This window comes from Enhydra lutris, unplaced genomic scaffold, assembly GCF_002288905.1.
Source record: "Enhydra lutris kenyoni isolate GAN:26980312 unplaced genomic scaffold, ASM228890v2 scaffoldscaffold42, whole genome shotgun sequence".
In the NCBI taxonomy this organism is placed as follows: Eukaryota; Metazoa; Chordata; class Mammalia; order Carnivora; family Mustelidae; genus Enhydra; species Enhydra lutris.
In genome coordinates, this window is record NW_019154126.1 from 5495315 (window position 1) to 5512952 (window position 17638).

The 17638-nt window shown below is 36.6% G+C and overlaps 1 protein-coding gene across 1 annotated transcript in view; it reads right to left on the bottom strand.

The window, feature by feature from the left end:
- The window catches only part of LOC111155577 (MAM and LDL receptor class A domain containing 1), a 757926-nt gene that overhangs the window by 197124 nt on the left and 543164 nt on the right, over positions 1–17638 (bottom strand). The window contains exon 32 of the mRNA XM_022515825.1: positions 3702–3859. Coding sequence (XP_022371533.1) covers positions 3702–3859 — 158 coding nt within the window. The remainder of the gene's footprint in view (positions 1–3701; positions 3860–17638) is intronic.

Here is a 17638-nt window from a genome sequence, read left to right on the forward strand (position 1 = left end):
ACTGAATTGGTCAGTACCTTAAACTTGGACTTCTCAGCCTCTAGAACTGTGAGAAGTAAATTTCCATTGCTTATGCCACAGTAACCTGCTGTAGCAGCCCAAGATGACTAAGACCCTCTTCAATGGCTTTCTGTGGTTCTTAGAAGTGTTCCTAAAAAGGGCCCTGCCTATATGAACTGACTCTAGCCTGCTTCATATCATCATTCTCCCGACCCCCACCCCGGCCCCTCTCTCTCTCTCTCTCTCTCACTTATTTTGCTCCAGCTATACTGTCCTTCAAATACCTTACACGTTGAGCTTTCTCTAGCTTGTTTTGCCTTCCGAGAGATTCTTACTCCAGATGTTACCGAGGCTGGCTCCTTCTTTTTTTTCAAGCCTAAATTCAAATGTCATCTTTCTCAAAGTCTTCCTTACCATTCAGTATAAAATAAAACTCTTTCAGCAGACCAGGAGTAACTATTTATTATAGAAACCTGTTGTATTTGCTCCAGAGTACTGCATCACAAGTTGAGGTTTTCATATTTGCATTTCTTTAAATTTGTTTTCTGTCTTCCCCAACTGAAGGGCAAGTTTTTAATAAGTCAATATAAGGAGGACAAATTTAAGCTGACTGGAGCTCGCTCAAAATTTTCCATTGTGTTACAAGTTATTATCTTGGAAAGATTTGTGTTTTCTTTGGAGTGGACGCTGTATCAGACTGGGCCAAGCTAGAAAATATAGACTAATGTATTTCAAATAGAAAAACTTTAATGTAGAGCACTGGTTATAAAGTTCATTGCCAAGGAAATCATGAAGCATTCTAGAGATTAATCATTATGTGTAGGAAACACCTCTAAAACCAGACAGTCAAAGGGAGGGAGTTACTGAAACTGAGATTGTGAAAGATGGAGTTTGGCAGGCTTATTTGGTGGAGGCAGGGCTTAACTGGAAAAAGCTGAGTCATAAATGAAATGCAGTTAGAAACTCAGCAGAGGGAGGTGCTGGGGGTGGGGGAGGTAGGGAAATTAGGAGGGAGGGGGAGGGGGAAGGAAAAGAGAGGAGGAGGATGAAAAGGAATGAGGGGAGGGAGGGAGAAAGGAATAGGGAGAGAAGAAAGGCTTGTGTTCCTGCTTTCCTGTCTTTGGCCAGTGGAAAGCTCTGGCCAAACCTATCCAGGAAAGCAGAGAGCAAAGAGCCTGGGAAGTATAGTTCTCTTGGGTACAGAACAAAGCACAGAAGAGCTGGGGATGCACAGCACTTAATACAATTGCATAACATGTGTGCTGACAAGAAAGCATTCCACCACAAACTACAATCTGAAATCTCTCCTAAGAATTCCCAGCTATTTCCAAGACCCTCTACTATAAAACTTCACCTTGGGTATTTTGCCATACCTTTTCTAAAGGATTTGTGCAATCAATTTAAGAAATGGTTTCAGATTAGAACAATTATGATGCACCATGTGCTCCAGAACCACACACACATAGAATTTTCCAGACCAATAGCTGAGAAAGTGAGACTTGCCCTTATGTTTGTCATTGACACAAGGATACATTATGAAAATGGTTTCTTTTAGATTTCTGTAAAGGTTAGGAGTTTTCAGTAGCAAGTAACAGAGAATTTTATGGGCTCAGACAAGGCAGGATCCAGGATTTAAACAGAACAAATATTGTTCTGCTTCTTCATCTTTTTTTTTCAGTTGGAGTCCTTCTTATGTTAGCTTCTTTCTCCGTCTCTCTCTCCACATTGGGAAAGATGGTCTCCATGAGCCCAAATGTAGTCTATCTCCTTATGACTTGTGAAACAGAAGAAAGACAAATCGTCCTATAATCTGCACCAACTACTGGAGAAGATTATGACCTGGGTCAGCTGTGGAGGCCATAAAAGAAACTTAGAGTGACCGTCAACCCTATCAAGACGGTCTGGAGTGGGGGAAAGTGATTCCTCTTCAAAAACCAGACGTCCCACTAATCCCCCAGCACTATTCTTCCCAGTAGACCTCTCTGAAAACCGGAGCATAAAAGCATTGCCACGCATACTTGCTGCCTCTGGTTAGGAAAACCAAAAGTCGCCAAAAGCAAGGTATCAGAAATCAAGAGTTGAGGCCAACATTTCTTTTTGATGTTTACATGTTCCCCGAAATATGGCTCAAAGCAATGGGTAACTTAAGTAGTTGTCTCAGAAGCTCACAAACGAATTGCCCGGGGTGGGGGTGGGGGTGGGGGTTCAAAAATATTCGGTCTGACCAACCAGCTGGACATAAGGATGCTCTTTTTGAACTAAGGAAGCAACATTCTGAGAGGAAGTGACTGAAATCAACTCGTGTTCTGTTGAAAGGTCTCTTGGCCTTTCCCTTGGTATTTACTTCCATACATAACCACCATGGACATGTATCCTCTTTCACCACAGCAAGCTGCGTTTAAAACATCGGTAGAAATAATGCACTGTGGAGTCTGTCTAAGGTTAGTGGTTATAAATTACCCTAGGTAAAATGGAACATAAGCAATAAGCTAATCTGCTGAGGTTTCAGATACTGTATCTAAAAACTATGAAAAAAAAATTCCAAAGTTGTCAAAGGATCTTCATTTACTTGTTTCGAAACTGTTAAAAATGACTCTTTCTCTGTTGTTTTTACCCTCTTCTTTTCAGGAACACAGACGTGCTTGGAGAATCAGTACAAATTCCCTACTTTCTTTGCATGTTTGCATTTTTACTTGAAGAGCTCTCTTTTCTATTGCTGGCTAGAACGAATAAGGCCCTTTTTTCCCTTTCTCTCTGTTCCCAGGTTCCTCCCTAGACTTCTTTGGCAAACTGCAGAACACCTGTGAAACCATGCTGGATAAGGGATGTCAGATTTTTGAAATCAGATTTGTCATTGATTTTGTAATAGAAAAGTTACTAAGCCATGTTGAGTCTCAGTTTTTAAACTATAAAATTGGGGTGAATATACTACCTCATGAGATGAATGGTAGAATTAAAGCAGAGAGCAGGTACAAGTTCACAATACCCAGTTACTAAGATCACTTAGTAACTGTTACTGTTTATAAGGGATGATGTTTGAGATATAGTCAAAGATTCCTATTTTCTTTATTCAGGACAACAGGTGGTTGTATAATTACAAAGCAGTAACACCAGGTATTGTGTTCTGATATATAATCTTACTGTTAGAAATCAGGATTTCCAAATTGCTTCAGGCTGATTGAAAAGCTTACGGATATTCCAGACAATGAAAAGTAAAAATGCAGTAACCTGCTTCTTCAAAGACATATGCATCTGATGCAGATTCTGTCTTAAATTAGTCAAAAATGGAGCACACAATGTTATTTTTCAGGTAAGCTGATAGATGCTTAAAATTGTAAATTTCTTTGCTTTTACCTTGTTTGGGGAAGAAAATTCTTTTTATCATTATCCTTGCCATCACATTTCTGCATTTTCCCTAAGTTTTTAGTAGAAGATGCATGAGAATGTGCCCATCCTTTTTTATCTCTAGATGATGTTTTCAATAGCAAGCACCATAATTGAGTTCAGGTGGCTGCCTTGAATGAGATAAATCTTGAATGAGATTAAGATGAATGACAGCACTGCTGGCCAAAGTCCCACTGTCCCAGAAAGAAATGAGAAATTAATGGACTCAACACCCGTTTTGTGTGATTAAAAAAAAAAAATGTTCAAACACACGCTATGAACATTTCCGTGAAAAACTTCCTACCTTCCTTTCGTACCTTTAATATCCCCATACTCCTGGGATCAACCATGTAGAACCAGAACCGAACAGCACATATTCCGAGACTTGCTGGAAAGTACTGGGAAGTAGAGATTCTTGCCATGTGTCCTTCTTTGTGTCCAGATGAGCTGACATATAGGAAGTGCCGGCCGCTCCCTTGAAATAGACAAATACAACTCCTTCAGCACAACGATAGGTGTCATAGCATGAGGCAGAACATATTTAAACCATGAGCAAACTGCATGCCTCCCACCCACACACAAACAAACACAACTCATTTTCTTTCTGTGGAGTCACAAATCAATAATGTTTCATTCTTTTGACCCAAAAAGAAAAAACAAGAAGAAGAGGAAGAGAAAGAAGAAGGAGGAGAAGGAGAAGGAGAAGAAAGAATGTCATGTAATCACTGTGATTACATGATTCACAAAGTTCACCTGAGTATGTGACTCTTACTGAAAGTGATCAAATATCTGAGCTCACTCTTTAGGTACATTTCTTTTCTTCTACTTTGCTCAAACCTGTCTGCCCATTTCAAGTAAGGAAAATATTTTGTATACTGTGTGTAGAGCAGGGACATGGGGTATTGGAGGCTGATTGATAGTGTATCTCATTTCCAGTTTTTCTGATTCCCACAATGAGCACAGTAGTAGCGAATGGCAGTAAGAGTGAATGAAATGTAAACTTGAAAGTCACCATGCTGAGCGATAACTTCTATTCTCCTCAACTGCAGCCATACATGAAAGATCTCTCCATTTAAACACAAATGGATTTTTTTCTACAGACATCATTGTCAAAATTCATCATAACTACTATCCTCTGCATGGCTTTTATTAGGAAAGAATGAAGATAGATAGAAAGATAGATAGAATGATTTTCAGTGCTAGCATATAATAAAGTAAATGACATTGTGTACTAATATATATATATATGTGTGTGTGTGTGTATACACACACACACACACACACATATATATATGCTTTCTTAGGTTAAATGTTTATTTACAGTTTTAAATCAAAGCTATTAAAATATTTTCTAATTAAAATATTCTCCCCCCCGACATTTTAGTACTGTTACTGAGACATATGGTTTGTAATCATCAATTGTACATTAATAGTACAAGAGGCTTCTTTTATGAAGCTTTCCTATTGAAGAACTTGTCAGGTGAATTCAGTATTCTCTGAGGAATCAGTATATATGTTGTGACCTTTATTCCTATGGCACTGTATTCTTCAATGCAAGGAACACTCATGCATTACTCCCTTGAATAGAGTTAAGAACAGAAGTAGCAAAAAAAAAAAAAAGAAAAAAAAAGAAAAAAAAAAGAACAGAAGTAGCCCAAGAGAATTGCAAAAGAGAGTTAGATGATCACATTCACACCCTCTAATGGGTTAACTTTTTGCCTGTTCATGTTCACAAATACCATTATTTCACCAAATGGATTGCCAGTAAATATAAATATGTGGTTAATAAGACAGACTGGTTGGAGTCCTCATGAAGTCACTAAGGGGTTGCTTGTTCTTCTATCCACTTAAAAAAAGAGAGTTGCAAGAAATTACAGAGTTCCAACCTCCCCACTACATGGAATTTGCCTAGTATTAACACTTTGCATTAGTGCAGTACTTTGTTACATTCAATGAATGAGCCTATACTGATGCATTATTATTGACTGAAGTCCATAGTTTACATCAGGGTTCATTCATTCCCTTGTGTGTTCCACGGGCTCTGACGAATGTACGACATGTCCACCACTGCCCTGTTGTGCAAGAGAGAGTTTCTGTGCTCTAAGATCTCCCGCGCAGCCCCTCTCCATCTCTTCCTCCCACTCTCCCCCATCAAATGCCTGGCAACCACTGATCTTTTTACTATATCCATTGGTTTCTCTTTTCCAGAGTATGATATGCTTGTAATAATATAGTATGTAGCCTTTCTAAGTTAGCTTCTTTCACTTAACAATATGCATTTAAGGATCTTCCATATCTTTTTTGTGGCTTGATAGCTTACTTCATTTTATCACTTAATAAAATTCCTTTGTATAGATGTACCACAGTGTGTTTATCCATTCACCTATGAAGGACATCTTGGTTTCTTCTAACTTTTAGCAATTATGAATAAAGTTCCTATAGCAACTGTGTGCATGCTTCTGTCTAAGCTTAAGTTTTCATTTGTGTATATACCAAGGAGCACAACTGTTGGATCTTATGGTAAAAGTATGTTTAGTTTTTTAAAAAATGCCAACTTGTCTTCCAATGTTGGCCATACCATTTTGCAGCCCCATCAACAAGAAAGGAGAGTCCCCTGTCCTCTTTATCCCCATCAGCATTCATGTTGTTAGTGTTTTGGATTTTAGTTATTATACTAGGTATGCAGTGGTATTTCATTTCAACTCAATGTCATTTCAATGTGCATTTTCCTGATAACATATAATATGGAGCATTTTTTCTTATACTTATTTGCCATCTGTCTATGTTCTACAATAGGTATCTGTTCAGATCTTTTGTCTATTTTTTTACTTTTTTACTGTTAAGTTTTAAGCATTCTTTTTACATGTTGGACACAGTCCTTTCTCAGATATGTGTTTGCAACTATTTTCTCCAAGTCTGTGGCTTACGTTTTATTTTTCTTAATAGTGTCATATGCAGAGTGGAAATTTTAATTTTAATGAAGTGCAACTCAGCAATTTTTTCATTCACAACTCAAGCTTTTAGTATTGTATCTGAAAATTCATCACCAAACTTAGAGTCACCTAAATGTTCTCCTATTTTGTCTTCTAGGAGTTTTACAGTTTTACATTTTACTTTAAGATCTATAATCCACTTTGAGTTAATTTTCATGAGAGGTTTAAGTTCTGTATCTAGATTTTTTTTTCATATGGATGTCCAGTTGTTCTAATACCATTTATTGAAAAGACTATCCATTCTTTGTTGAACTGCCTTTGTTCATTTGTCAAATATAAGATGATCTTACTCATATGGGTGTATCTCTGAGCTCTCTGTTCTGTTCCATTTCTCTATTTATCTATTATTTTTCCAATATTACACTGTCTTAATTACTATAGCTTCATAGTAAGTCTTGAAATAAGGCATTATACTTCCTCCAACTTTGTTTTTTTAAATACTTCAATATTTTGTTGGCTATTTTGAGTCTTTTGCCTCTCCATATAAACTTTAGAATCAGTTTGTTGCTTTCTATAAAATTATGTGCTGGAATTTTGATTGGAATTACCTTGTACATATACATCAAATTGGGAAGAATGGACAGCTTCAAAATACTTATTCTTCCCGTCCACAAACATGGAATCTCCCAGTTTATTTAGATCTTTGATTTCTTTCATCAGAGTTTGTATTTTTTCTCATGTAGAACCTGTAATTATTTGTTATATTTATACTTAAGTATTTCTCTCTCTCTCTCTGGTATTAATATAATCATTGTGTTTTAAATTTCAAGTTCTAATTTTTCAGGGCTAGCATATAATAAAGTAAATGGCATTTGTGTACAAACCTTGTATCTGACAACATTGCTATAACTGTTTATTAATTCCAAGAGTTTTCTTCATGGTATATAACTGCATGTCATCTGCAAACAAACACAACTTTATATCTTTCTTCCTAATCTTTTGTTTTCCTCACTTGCCTTATTGTATTAGCTAGGACTTCTAGGATGATGTTGAATATGAGTGGTGAGAACAGACAACCTTGTCTTACTCTGCTCTTACCAGGAAAGTACCTAATTTCTCACAATTATAAATGTTTGCTGTATGTTTTCTGTAGATATCTTTTTTCAGCTTTACTGAAGCATAATTGACAAATACAATTGGAATTCACTTAAAGTGTACAACATGATGATTTGACATTTGTACACACTTTGAAAGGATTCTCACAAATGAGTTCATCCATGCATCACCTCACATATTTACTTTGTGTGTGTGTATGTGTATGAGAATGCTTAAGATCTACTCTCACAGCAAATTTCAAGTATATAATAAGAGTATTATCAACTACAGTCACCATAAAAATATGGAATATATCACAAATTCATGTGTCATCCTTGTGTAAGGGCCATGCTAATCTTCTCTGTATCATTTCAGTTGCAGTATGTGCTGCAGGAGCAAGACATTCTTTATCAAGTTAGAGATGTTCACCCCTGTAAGCAATTTCTTTGTTACAAGCTTGTTTAGATTATCTATTTCTCATGTGATTTTGGTTGCTTGTGTCTTTGAAGGAATTGGTCTACTTAGATTACCAGATTTGTGGGCACTTAGTTGTACATAATATTTTTCTATTATCATTTTAGTGTCTATTATCATTTTAGTATCATTTCTATTATCATTTAGTGTCTATTATCATTTTAGTATCATTTAAGTAATGATGGTTCCCCCTTTTATTTCTGATAATTAGCAGTTTGTGTTTTCTTTTCTTTTGAGGTTTATGTATCTAGAGGATCTTCAATTTTATTAATCTTTTCAACAAACTAGATTTTCATTTTGATTTTACCTATGATTTATTTTATTTATTTTTATAATTTCAAGGTTTTACTTAAATTCAAGTTAGTTAACGTAACAGTGTAATATTAGTTTCAGGAGTAGAATTTAGTGACTCATCACTTACATAGAAGTCATCAAATGTGCCCTCCTTAATACCTATCACCAATTAACCCATCCCCCCACCAACCTCCCCTTCAGCAACCCTCTTTGTTCTCTGTAGTTAAGAGTCTCTTACAGTTTGCCTCCCTCTCTCTTTTCCCCCTATGTTCATCTGTTTTGTCTCCTAAATTCCACATAAGTGAAGTCATATAGTATTTGTCTTTCTCTGACTTCTTTCGCTTAGCATAATACACTCTAGCTCCATCCACATTCTTGCAAATAGCAAGATTTCATTACTTTTTATGGCTGAGTAATAATCCATTATCTACCTATCTATTCATCCATTTCACGTTTTTTTATCCATTCATCAGTGGATGGAAATTTGGGCTCCTTCCATGATTTGACTATTGTTGACAATACTCCTATAAACATCAGGGGACAGGTGCCCCTTCGAATTTGTATTTTTTAAAATTTATTTATTTGAGAGAGAGAATGAGAGAGTGAGAGACAGCAATCACAAGCAGGGGGAGGGGCAGAGGGAGAGAGAGAATCTCAAGCAGACTCCCTGCTGACCATGACTCTGAGATCATGACCCAAACTGAAATCAAGATCAGATACTCAATGAACTGAGCCACCCAGGAGCCCCACTTCTAATCTTTACTTTTGTATCCTTTGGATAAATGCCCAGTAGTACAGTTGCTGCCTCATAGGGTAGTTCTGTTTTTAACTTTCTGAGGAAACTCCGTACTGTTTTCCACAGTGGCTGAACCAGTTTACATTCCCACCAATAGTGTAAGTTCCCTTTTCTCCACATTCTTCCCCATGTGCTGTTTCCTGTGTTGTTAATTTTAGCCATTCTGACAGGTGTGAAGTGATATTAGTTTTGATTTGTATTTCCTTGAGGATGAGTGACATTGAGCATCTTTTCATGTGTCTTTTGGCCGTCTGGATGTCTTCTTCAGAAAAATGTCTTTTCATGTCTTCGACCCATTTCTTTTTTTTTTTTTTTTTTTAAAGATTTTTTTTATTTATTTGTCAGAGAGAGAGAGAGAGAGGGAGAGTGAGCACAAGCAGATAGAGTGGCAGGCAGAGGCAGAGGGAGAAGCAGGCTCCCTGCTGAGCAAGGAGCCCGATGTGGGACTCGATCCCAGGATGCTGGGATCATGACCTGAGCCGAAGGCAGCGGCTTAACCCACTGAGCCACCCAGGCGTCCGTCTTCGACCCATTTCTTAACTGGATTATTTGCTTAATGATTTCCTGATTTCAATTTTATAAATTACTCTTCTTTTCCTAGTTTCCTAAGCTGCAAACAAATTATCAATTTTAAATATTTCTCCTAATGTATGCATTTGTTGCTAAAAATTTCCCTCTATGCATTTTCACTGAATCTCACAAATTTTTGTAAGTTATATTTGCTTTTTCATTTAATTCACAATAGTTCAAAATTTCCTTTGAGATTTTTTTCCTTTGGTTCATTATGTTATTTAGAAATCTACTCGTTTAATCTTCAAGTTTTCTGGAATTTTCCAGTGATATTTGTTACTGATTTCTACCTTAATTCCATTATGTTCTGAGAGCTCATATTATAGTATTTCTTTTAAGTTTGTTGTGTTTTATGGCTCAAATGTGGGCTATTTTGGTGAATGTTCCATGTGAGCTTATGAAGAATGCATATTCTGCTGTTGTTGAAGGATTCTATAATGTCCGTTGTATCCAATTGATTGATGGTGCTGCTCAGCTTGACTATGTCCTTACTGATTCCTACCTGTTGGCCCTACTATTGACAGAGGGGTGTTGAAGTCTCCAGCTGTAGTAGTGGATTCATCTTTTTCTTCGTGCAATGCTGTTAGGTTTGCTTTGTGTATTTTGATGTTCTGAGGTTAAGTGCTTACACACTGAAGGATGTTTTGTCTTCTTAGAGTAATGACCTTTTTATCATTTGTTAATCCTCCTCTTTATCCCTGCATGTTCCCCTTCCTCTGAAGTCTTCTTTGTCTGAAATTAATGTTAACATTGCATATTTTTCTCCATTCTTTCACTTTTTCCCCATTCATTCATTCAATGTATTTATACTGGAAATTGGTTTGTTACTGACAATACATGGTTCTTTCATTTTGTTTTAATCTTCTCTTAATCTTTTAATTAGTGAATATTGATAGACTAGCAACATTTAAGCTGATTATTGAGATAGGTGGATTAACATTGACCTTATTTGTTAGAATTTCCTATTCACTGGTATTGTTCTTTCTCTTTTTTCTTTCACTGTTTTTCAGTCTTCTCTGATCTTAATTGAGGATTTCATATGATTTCATTTTTTATCATGTCTTAGCATGCCAATTACATATATATTTTTAATCTTTTCTAGGGGTTGACAGTGAGTTTGCAATATACATTACCACTAGTCCAAGTCCTCTTTAAAATATCACAGTACCACTTCATGAACAGTGTAAGAAACATACCAGGTTATTTTCCCAGTAAACTCTCCCATCTCTTATCTCTTAGGTCAATTGTTTGTTTTTTGTTTTTGTTTGTTTGTTTTGTTTTTAAGTCAGTTAGGTGCTAGTAAAATAGTTTCTCTTGAGGGCAGGTTTGTTATGAAAAACAGAAAGCTCTGGGAAATGTTCAAAATGGCTATTTCTTCCCTCTACCTGCTGAAAGCAGAGAGGAGCTCCCTCTGATCTTCACTGTGAAAAACTGACAGGGTTTCTAAAGGTAAAACTTACAAAAGTGTGGGGGCTCTCTAACACTGAAACCCCCTGGACTAGCTCTCCAACTCGTCCACATTGAACCTACAGCAATCCATCAGTAATTGGTGAGGATGTCCTGCCCTGTATGGACTCCTGTTTGACCCCGTACTGACTGGAGCATCTGCTCCAGTAAGTGTCTCCAGTTTGGGGGCAGTGGTGTGTGTGGAGCCCTTAATTCTCTAATAAATTTAAAAAGAGTTTTGTTGATTTTTAGTTTGTTCAGCTTTTGGTTTTTCTCTTTTTATGGGGAAAGAAATAATGACTTCCTAGCTCCTTACATGCCAGACCAGATACTGAAAGAGACTTACATCTACTTTTTTAATGATTTATTTTAGAGAAAGAGAGAGAAAGAACATGCGCCTGTGCACAAGTGAGTGCGGGGAGGGGCAGAGGGAGAGACTCTCCAGCAGACACCCCACTGAGCTCCAGCTAGATGTGCGGGCTCCAATCTCACAACCCTCAGGTGTTCGATGCTTAACTGATTAAGCCACCCGGGTGCCCCTATTTTCTTTTTAAGTTCCTTACTGAAAATATTTCTGTTCACTTAGAACGCTTTATAAAAGTCTCACCAAAAAAAAAAAAAATCTTAAGAAAAATACCAAGGAATATGACATGTGAACGGATGCTGCAAGATTTTCCTCAATATAAAATAGTAGTGGAAATAACCTGTTAAGTTTCCTGGCTTACACCATTGAGCTGTTTTCTCTCCTCACTGTTTTATGAAATACATGTACTAGCTAACATTGGATTAGGAAAATTGTGCACAATATTTTAAGTCAGCCACAGAAAAGTTTGCTTTCATAATTGTTTGCAAGGATGACATGTTTGTTTTCTTATTTGGAACAAGAAGACATGAATGTGGCATGTGCAGCCAAGATATACCTAGACACCATCAGTCAAATCTCCTACAAACTGTGGCTTATTCATTAAGAACACACATTTGTTAAATCTACGCTCTCTGATTAAAGAAGAAGATCTAGGTGTTCCCTCATTTTATTGCCTTTTACACCCGTAAGGATTCCCAGTGCACTTGGAGAACAGTATCAGACAAACCTTACAATGTTATCCTGAATAAAGAAAATATAGTATAGTCCAATTCACTATAATAATAATGTATACAGTTAAGATGAAAGCATGGAATCTATTCATACTATACTGGATGTGAAGAAATAGCCGTGACCTAGTTCCAAATAAGAAAAATTAATGTTCAGTATGTGTGTATGAAACTATTTTGTATTTCATAACTCAGCTCTTAAATAGTATGACATATATAATGAGAAGTAATATACCTCCATCTCAAAAGCAAATCATGTTTAACCCTGACTTTAAATATATATCTATCCATGCTGTACTACTAACCTGATACTGAATGTCAAACATTTGGAGCAGTGAGAAAATAACTGATTGTGTCCACTGGCATAAACTTAATCCATTTTAAAAATAGAAATTCTGGGGCTGCCTGGGTGGCTCAGTGAGTTAAGCCTCTGACTTCGGCTCAGGTCATGATCTCGGGGTGCTGGGATCGAGTCCCGCATGGGGCTCTCTGCTAGGCAGGGAGCCTGCTTCCTCCTCCCTCTCTCTCTCTCTCTGCTTGCCTCTCTACCTACTTGTGATCTCTCTCTGTCAAATAAATAAAATCTTTTAAAAAAAATAGAAATTCTGATTTAAAATCTTGTATTTTGGTAAATTTATTCTTCTAACTACATAAATACACTAACCCTTCACTAACTCAGATGTTTCTTTTGAGTAATTTTAATCATGTGATACTTCTTTTTTAAAGGTAAGTTTTAAGTCTGCACAGCAAAATGAATACAACCTAACCAAATTCTCCAGCCTTAGTCATTGCCTATAGGCTTCTTGTGGAACCCCAGTCACAGCATCCTCAGGGTCTCAATAATTTTTTTATGGCACCCCAGGAGGAAAGCAATATTTTGGTTTTGTTTATTAAGTCCTTAAGTCCAAACAACTTAAAGCCTATTAAAATACTAACAACATCACGGCTTTCGAAAAACTAATACATACAAACTGAAAAAAACAAAACAATTCTTAAATAACCACAATTACTTTCCACTAGAGAGTGTGTTCATTAGGCACTGCCCAAAGTCTCAAACCTCGAAATTACATTGAACATCACCACCTTCATTTCCTATCCCATTTTCGTTTTCCCTAGTACTTACTTTCATCATAGCAACTACCATAAATCAGCTTAGCAAAGATATGACATCATTGAAAGGAATGTAGAACAATATAATGTTTGTATTTTAGGGATATATTATGAAACTTAATGTAAAAAAAAAAGTAATTCATGGGGGATGATAATAATCCAGGATGTTTCACTGCACCATATTTATTTCAGTATAAGACAATGTTCTGTAGGGCTCAACATCAAAGGTAAGCAATCCCAATTATTAGTTAGGGGACTCTGGGTGAGCCTTCAAAGTGTACCCCACCTAGCCTCTCCTGATTTGCACATTCAATTCGGTCTTACAACATCCTGCAGTGGAACACAAAAGTCAGAAAGTCAATTCCTGGCTGATGTATTAATGCATGCAAATGTGAACTTTTAACCATTTTAAAATTTAAGAATAGAAAACTATGCCTGGAAATTTAGAAGCAACCATTGCAAATTTGGTATTTTGGTATTTTTAATTCTAGAACTCTAGTATATCCAAGCTTGACTTTGTAAGGGGAATAGACTTGTTGAAATGCCATATTTTTTCCTGAGAATCACTAAGGTGAAAAGTTGCTTAGCCTCTTGAAATTATTAATAGAAATATGTGAATTATCCAGGAACTATGTACTATATCACAAAGTTATAAAACCTTACATTGAATTATATTTTCAGAAATAGACTCATTCTTTATCTAGCAAGCTCAGACTAGACCTACTTTCAAACATTTATGAATTTTCAGTTGCTTCACTGAGAACTACCTATTTATATCTAGCAAAATCCTTGGGGAAGGTCAATCAAGCTTTCCACACGAAGTTCAGAATTTGTTAAAGCAGATAATAAAGCTTAAAAGTCTCAACTGCCACAACATATTTAGAGTTTAATGGTAAATCATTGAACCAGTTGACTTTATTTACATATGACTCTGTGGAATAAGCAACCACCTTCATCTCCAATTCTACATTTATTTTTCCCAATCCCTACTTTTCCCAACAGTCATGGGATAGATTTTTACAGAAGCAGACTTTTCTGATTGTCGGTCTGATTTTAAACTGCTTTATGGCTTTCTGTTGGCCATTGTAAATTAATTCTCATATATTATATTAGAATGCCTTTAATTATGTTTGTAAAACTTTAATACTGCCAGAAGCAGTACTCCGGACTGTGGGCACTTACTAAATATGTCTGAATGTTACCTCTCCCTACACTCTGCCTCCTGATATTTTCTGTACGTTTCAGTGTAACACTTCAATTTTGTTGGTACAGGTTTTAGGATTACAAGTTCTTAGGATTCCTAGCGTACAGATTTTATATGTCATATGTTAATTAGCTACAATCAGGCACTGGAAAGAAGTTTCTCATCAATATTCAATTTTTACCTTAGACACTCTTTAAAGAATTACACACATTCTCAAAAACTGGAGCCACTTAGTGTCAAATAGTATAAATTCAACATCACTTTATTTGGCTCTCCATTGTTACTTGACAGGAGAGAGCCAAAATACATTAGCCACATTCAGAATCCAACGGTGTGCCTCACGGACATTCTTTTTCACTTTGGTGTTGGCATGCAGTAGAGACTCTAATTTGTCTTTTCGATGTGATTAGCTACAATCTTGAGTTTTTGAAAATGTTTTGTTGAGTCATTATGTCATAATGTAATAAATTTGACATTTCTTTTATAAAAAGACAGTTAATACTTTCAAAAGAAAGCTGTATTTTTTCAGCTCCAGTGCCCTCGGAAGAATCATACTCACTTCTACTAGGGTCAAATCATAAAAGACAATTTCCCACTTCAAGTGATCTGAATTGACTTCCCGCTTTAAATTGTAGGTAATTTTAGTCTTTTTTTTTCCCCCTTGCTCATAAAATAAAGCTGCCTAATGGTTTTTGAAAATGTGATGCAGTATGCCTCTCTTCCAAAATAGCACATGCTCCGTTGTTCAGAGTTAGACTTACTTAGCTTGGTTCCACATCCTCTGTAATTTCTGCCTGTCCCTCGCTCTACAAAGAAAGGGGAGGGGGCACAATGATTATCAGCTGAAATGCCCTCAATCTCTTTCTGTCTGCAAGTTTTAAAGACTGTGAAATGTAAACATGCTCAGAGAGAGAACAAAAGTTTTTCTTAAAGTTGTCAAAATGGCAACCACAGATACAATGCCTCTGAAGTCAGATGAAATGTTTTCATGGCATTTGATGAAAATGTCTGTCATCACTTCTATTTGCTTTTTGAAAGGCTATACAATGAATCGATTTGGCATTTCTTTATTTCTACCTTTTCTAACAGTTTATTCTTCAGGCATTACTCTTCTTAAGAATAATTATTACTTATTAAGAAAAAATAGGCTATCTCATTTTAAGGCTATTTATTATTACCAAATCTTGGTGCTATAAACTGTTTCCTTCAGTAATCACTGACCTGATCTAAAAATGAAGCTTAAAGTTGAGACACGCCAAAACGTGATCTATTCATCGTAGGGATATATTCACCTTATTTTGAAAGATTTTAATTTGCTCAGGGATAAGTATAACTCAATCCCATGAAGGTGCCATATGAATGGAGTTGTTGGCACTTCCAGGAGTGTAGCTGGAGACAAAGGATTCTGACTCTCTTAATCTTCATAATGGAAGAACCCTGAAGAACCTCTTTATGTGTTATTGTCAAGATGTCTTGAGAAACAAGCATTTACTTAATAGCATTTGTGTAACTTGATTTTATTTGCCAAATTGAGATTAAAAAGAAAACTTGTTTCTCTGTCATGTAGGAAGGGAGAACTAATAAAGCATAAATCCTTTAGTTAAATGATAAATGGTATGAACTTTGACTTTAGATTTGACTTTGATGTTTAGATTTCAGACCCATTTTACCTGAAAGAGTGTGGAAAGCAAACAAGAACAGAAGAATGTTTCTTTTCACTGAAACAGAAAACAGTATCATCAGGTTCTTTTAATGAATATGTAATGAGCAGAAACCTTGGGCTGGGTGGCCCTATGGTTAAGCCTGCAGGTACTTGAGCTGTTGGCTTCCATTCAAATCCTGACATTACCACCTATTTGGTATGTGACCTTGGGCAACCTATGGAAATTCTCCAGGACTCAGAAGCATGAAGAGATAATTATAGTCAGTACCTTACCTCATGGGGTTGTGGTAAAGATTAAAGGATACACTACATGGAAAGTGCTTAGAACAAAGTTGCAAATTAGTGTTACTCTCCTGGGAATTTAAAAAAAAAAATAGATCGAAAGATGATTCTAGTAGTAGAAAAAAGACAGTCAATCACAAGTTACTGACTGGATGACTACTACAAGGAAGGTGCCATGTCTTGCATTTGGATGTTAAGGAGAAAGACAAGTTATAGCTCAGAACACATGAAACATACTCAAAAGAATCTGACAATGAAAGCTAGCAGTATGTACTATTTAGAAGACACATTACAGGTCAGACTACCCGGAGTGCCGTACTGTCCTTACAAGCTTTGTGACTTTGGGAAAATCACTGAATCCCCATGGTGTCTCATATCCACCCTCTGTCAGATGGGTGGTAATAATAATAATAATATACAGCTCACTGGGGTTATTGTGAGCCTATAATGCCAAATATTGACATAGGCTGTAAATGCCATCTAGTTCATCTAATAAAAGATGGCTTAAACTGGATGACTAAGAAAAGACTTTAAAAGAGACCTATCATTATATTAAGATGTTAAGGAATATAATGGAGATGGTAATAGGAAAAGAAAGTAGGTTAGAGGGGCAAAAGTTCATTCTTAAAAAATCACTAAGAGGTTCTTCCTGGTTTCTAGTCTAGCATGTAAGAAGCTTAGAGGCACAGCCTCATCTTTACAAGTAAAAAAGCCAGACAAACTAAAAAAAATAAAAAACTCTTCTTATATCTATGAGAGAATTAGAGTAGACATCACAGGGAAAACCACTGGAGACAGGAAGGCAGATACAGAGAATCACAATTCACTGGAGCAAAACCGCAGGAGCAGGAACCACAGATGGAGCCAGCCCTGGGTGAGGAAAACGGGAAACCGCAATTAACAGACTGCCGGAGGCTCAGCATGGAGAAGCTCGAGAGATCGGAACTCCAGGGGGACAAGTCTTAAGGGCATCCCCAAAGTCTTATATCCAGAAGCCCTACCAAGTTCCCACAGTGAAGACAGGAGAAAAATCCCCTCTGTTTCTTTCTGGGAGAGAGGAAAAGTAGCCATTTTGAAGTATGCCTATTTTTCTTAAAAAGGTCTAGAATTCCCATCACCTAAGGGAGAGGGAAAACTGAGAAGTACTTGTCAAGGTCACAGTAAAAGAGCACACGCTTACTGAAAGATTGTGATAGATCACAGAATTATGGAGGGTTCCTAGTGCTGTGACTTTCACACTCAACACCTCTTCACCTTCCCACCCCATCAAAAGGCTCCTATATTACAGTGGGGGC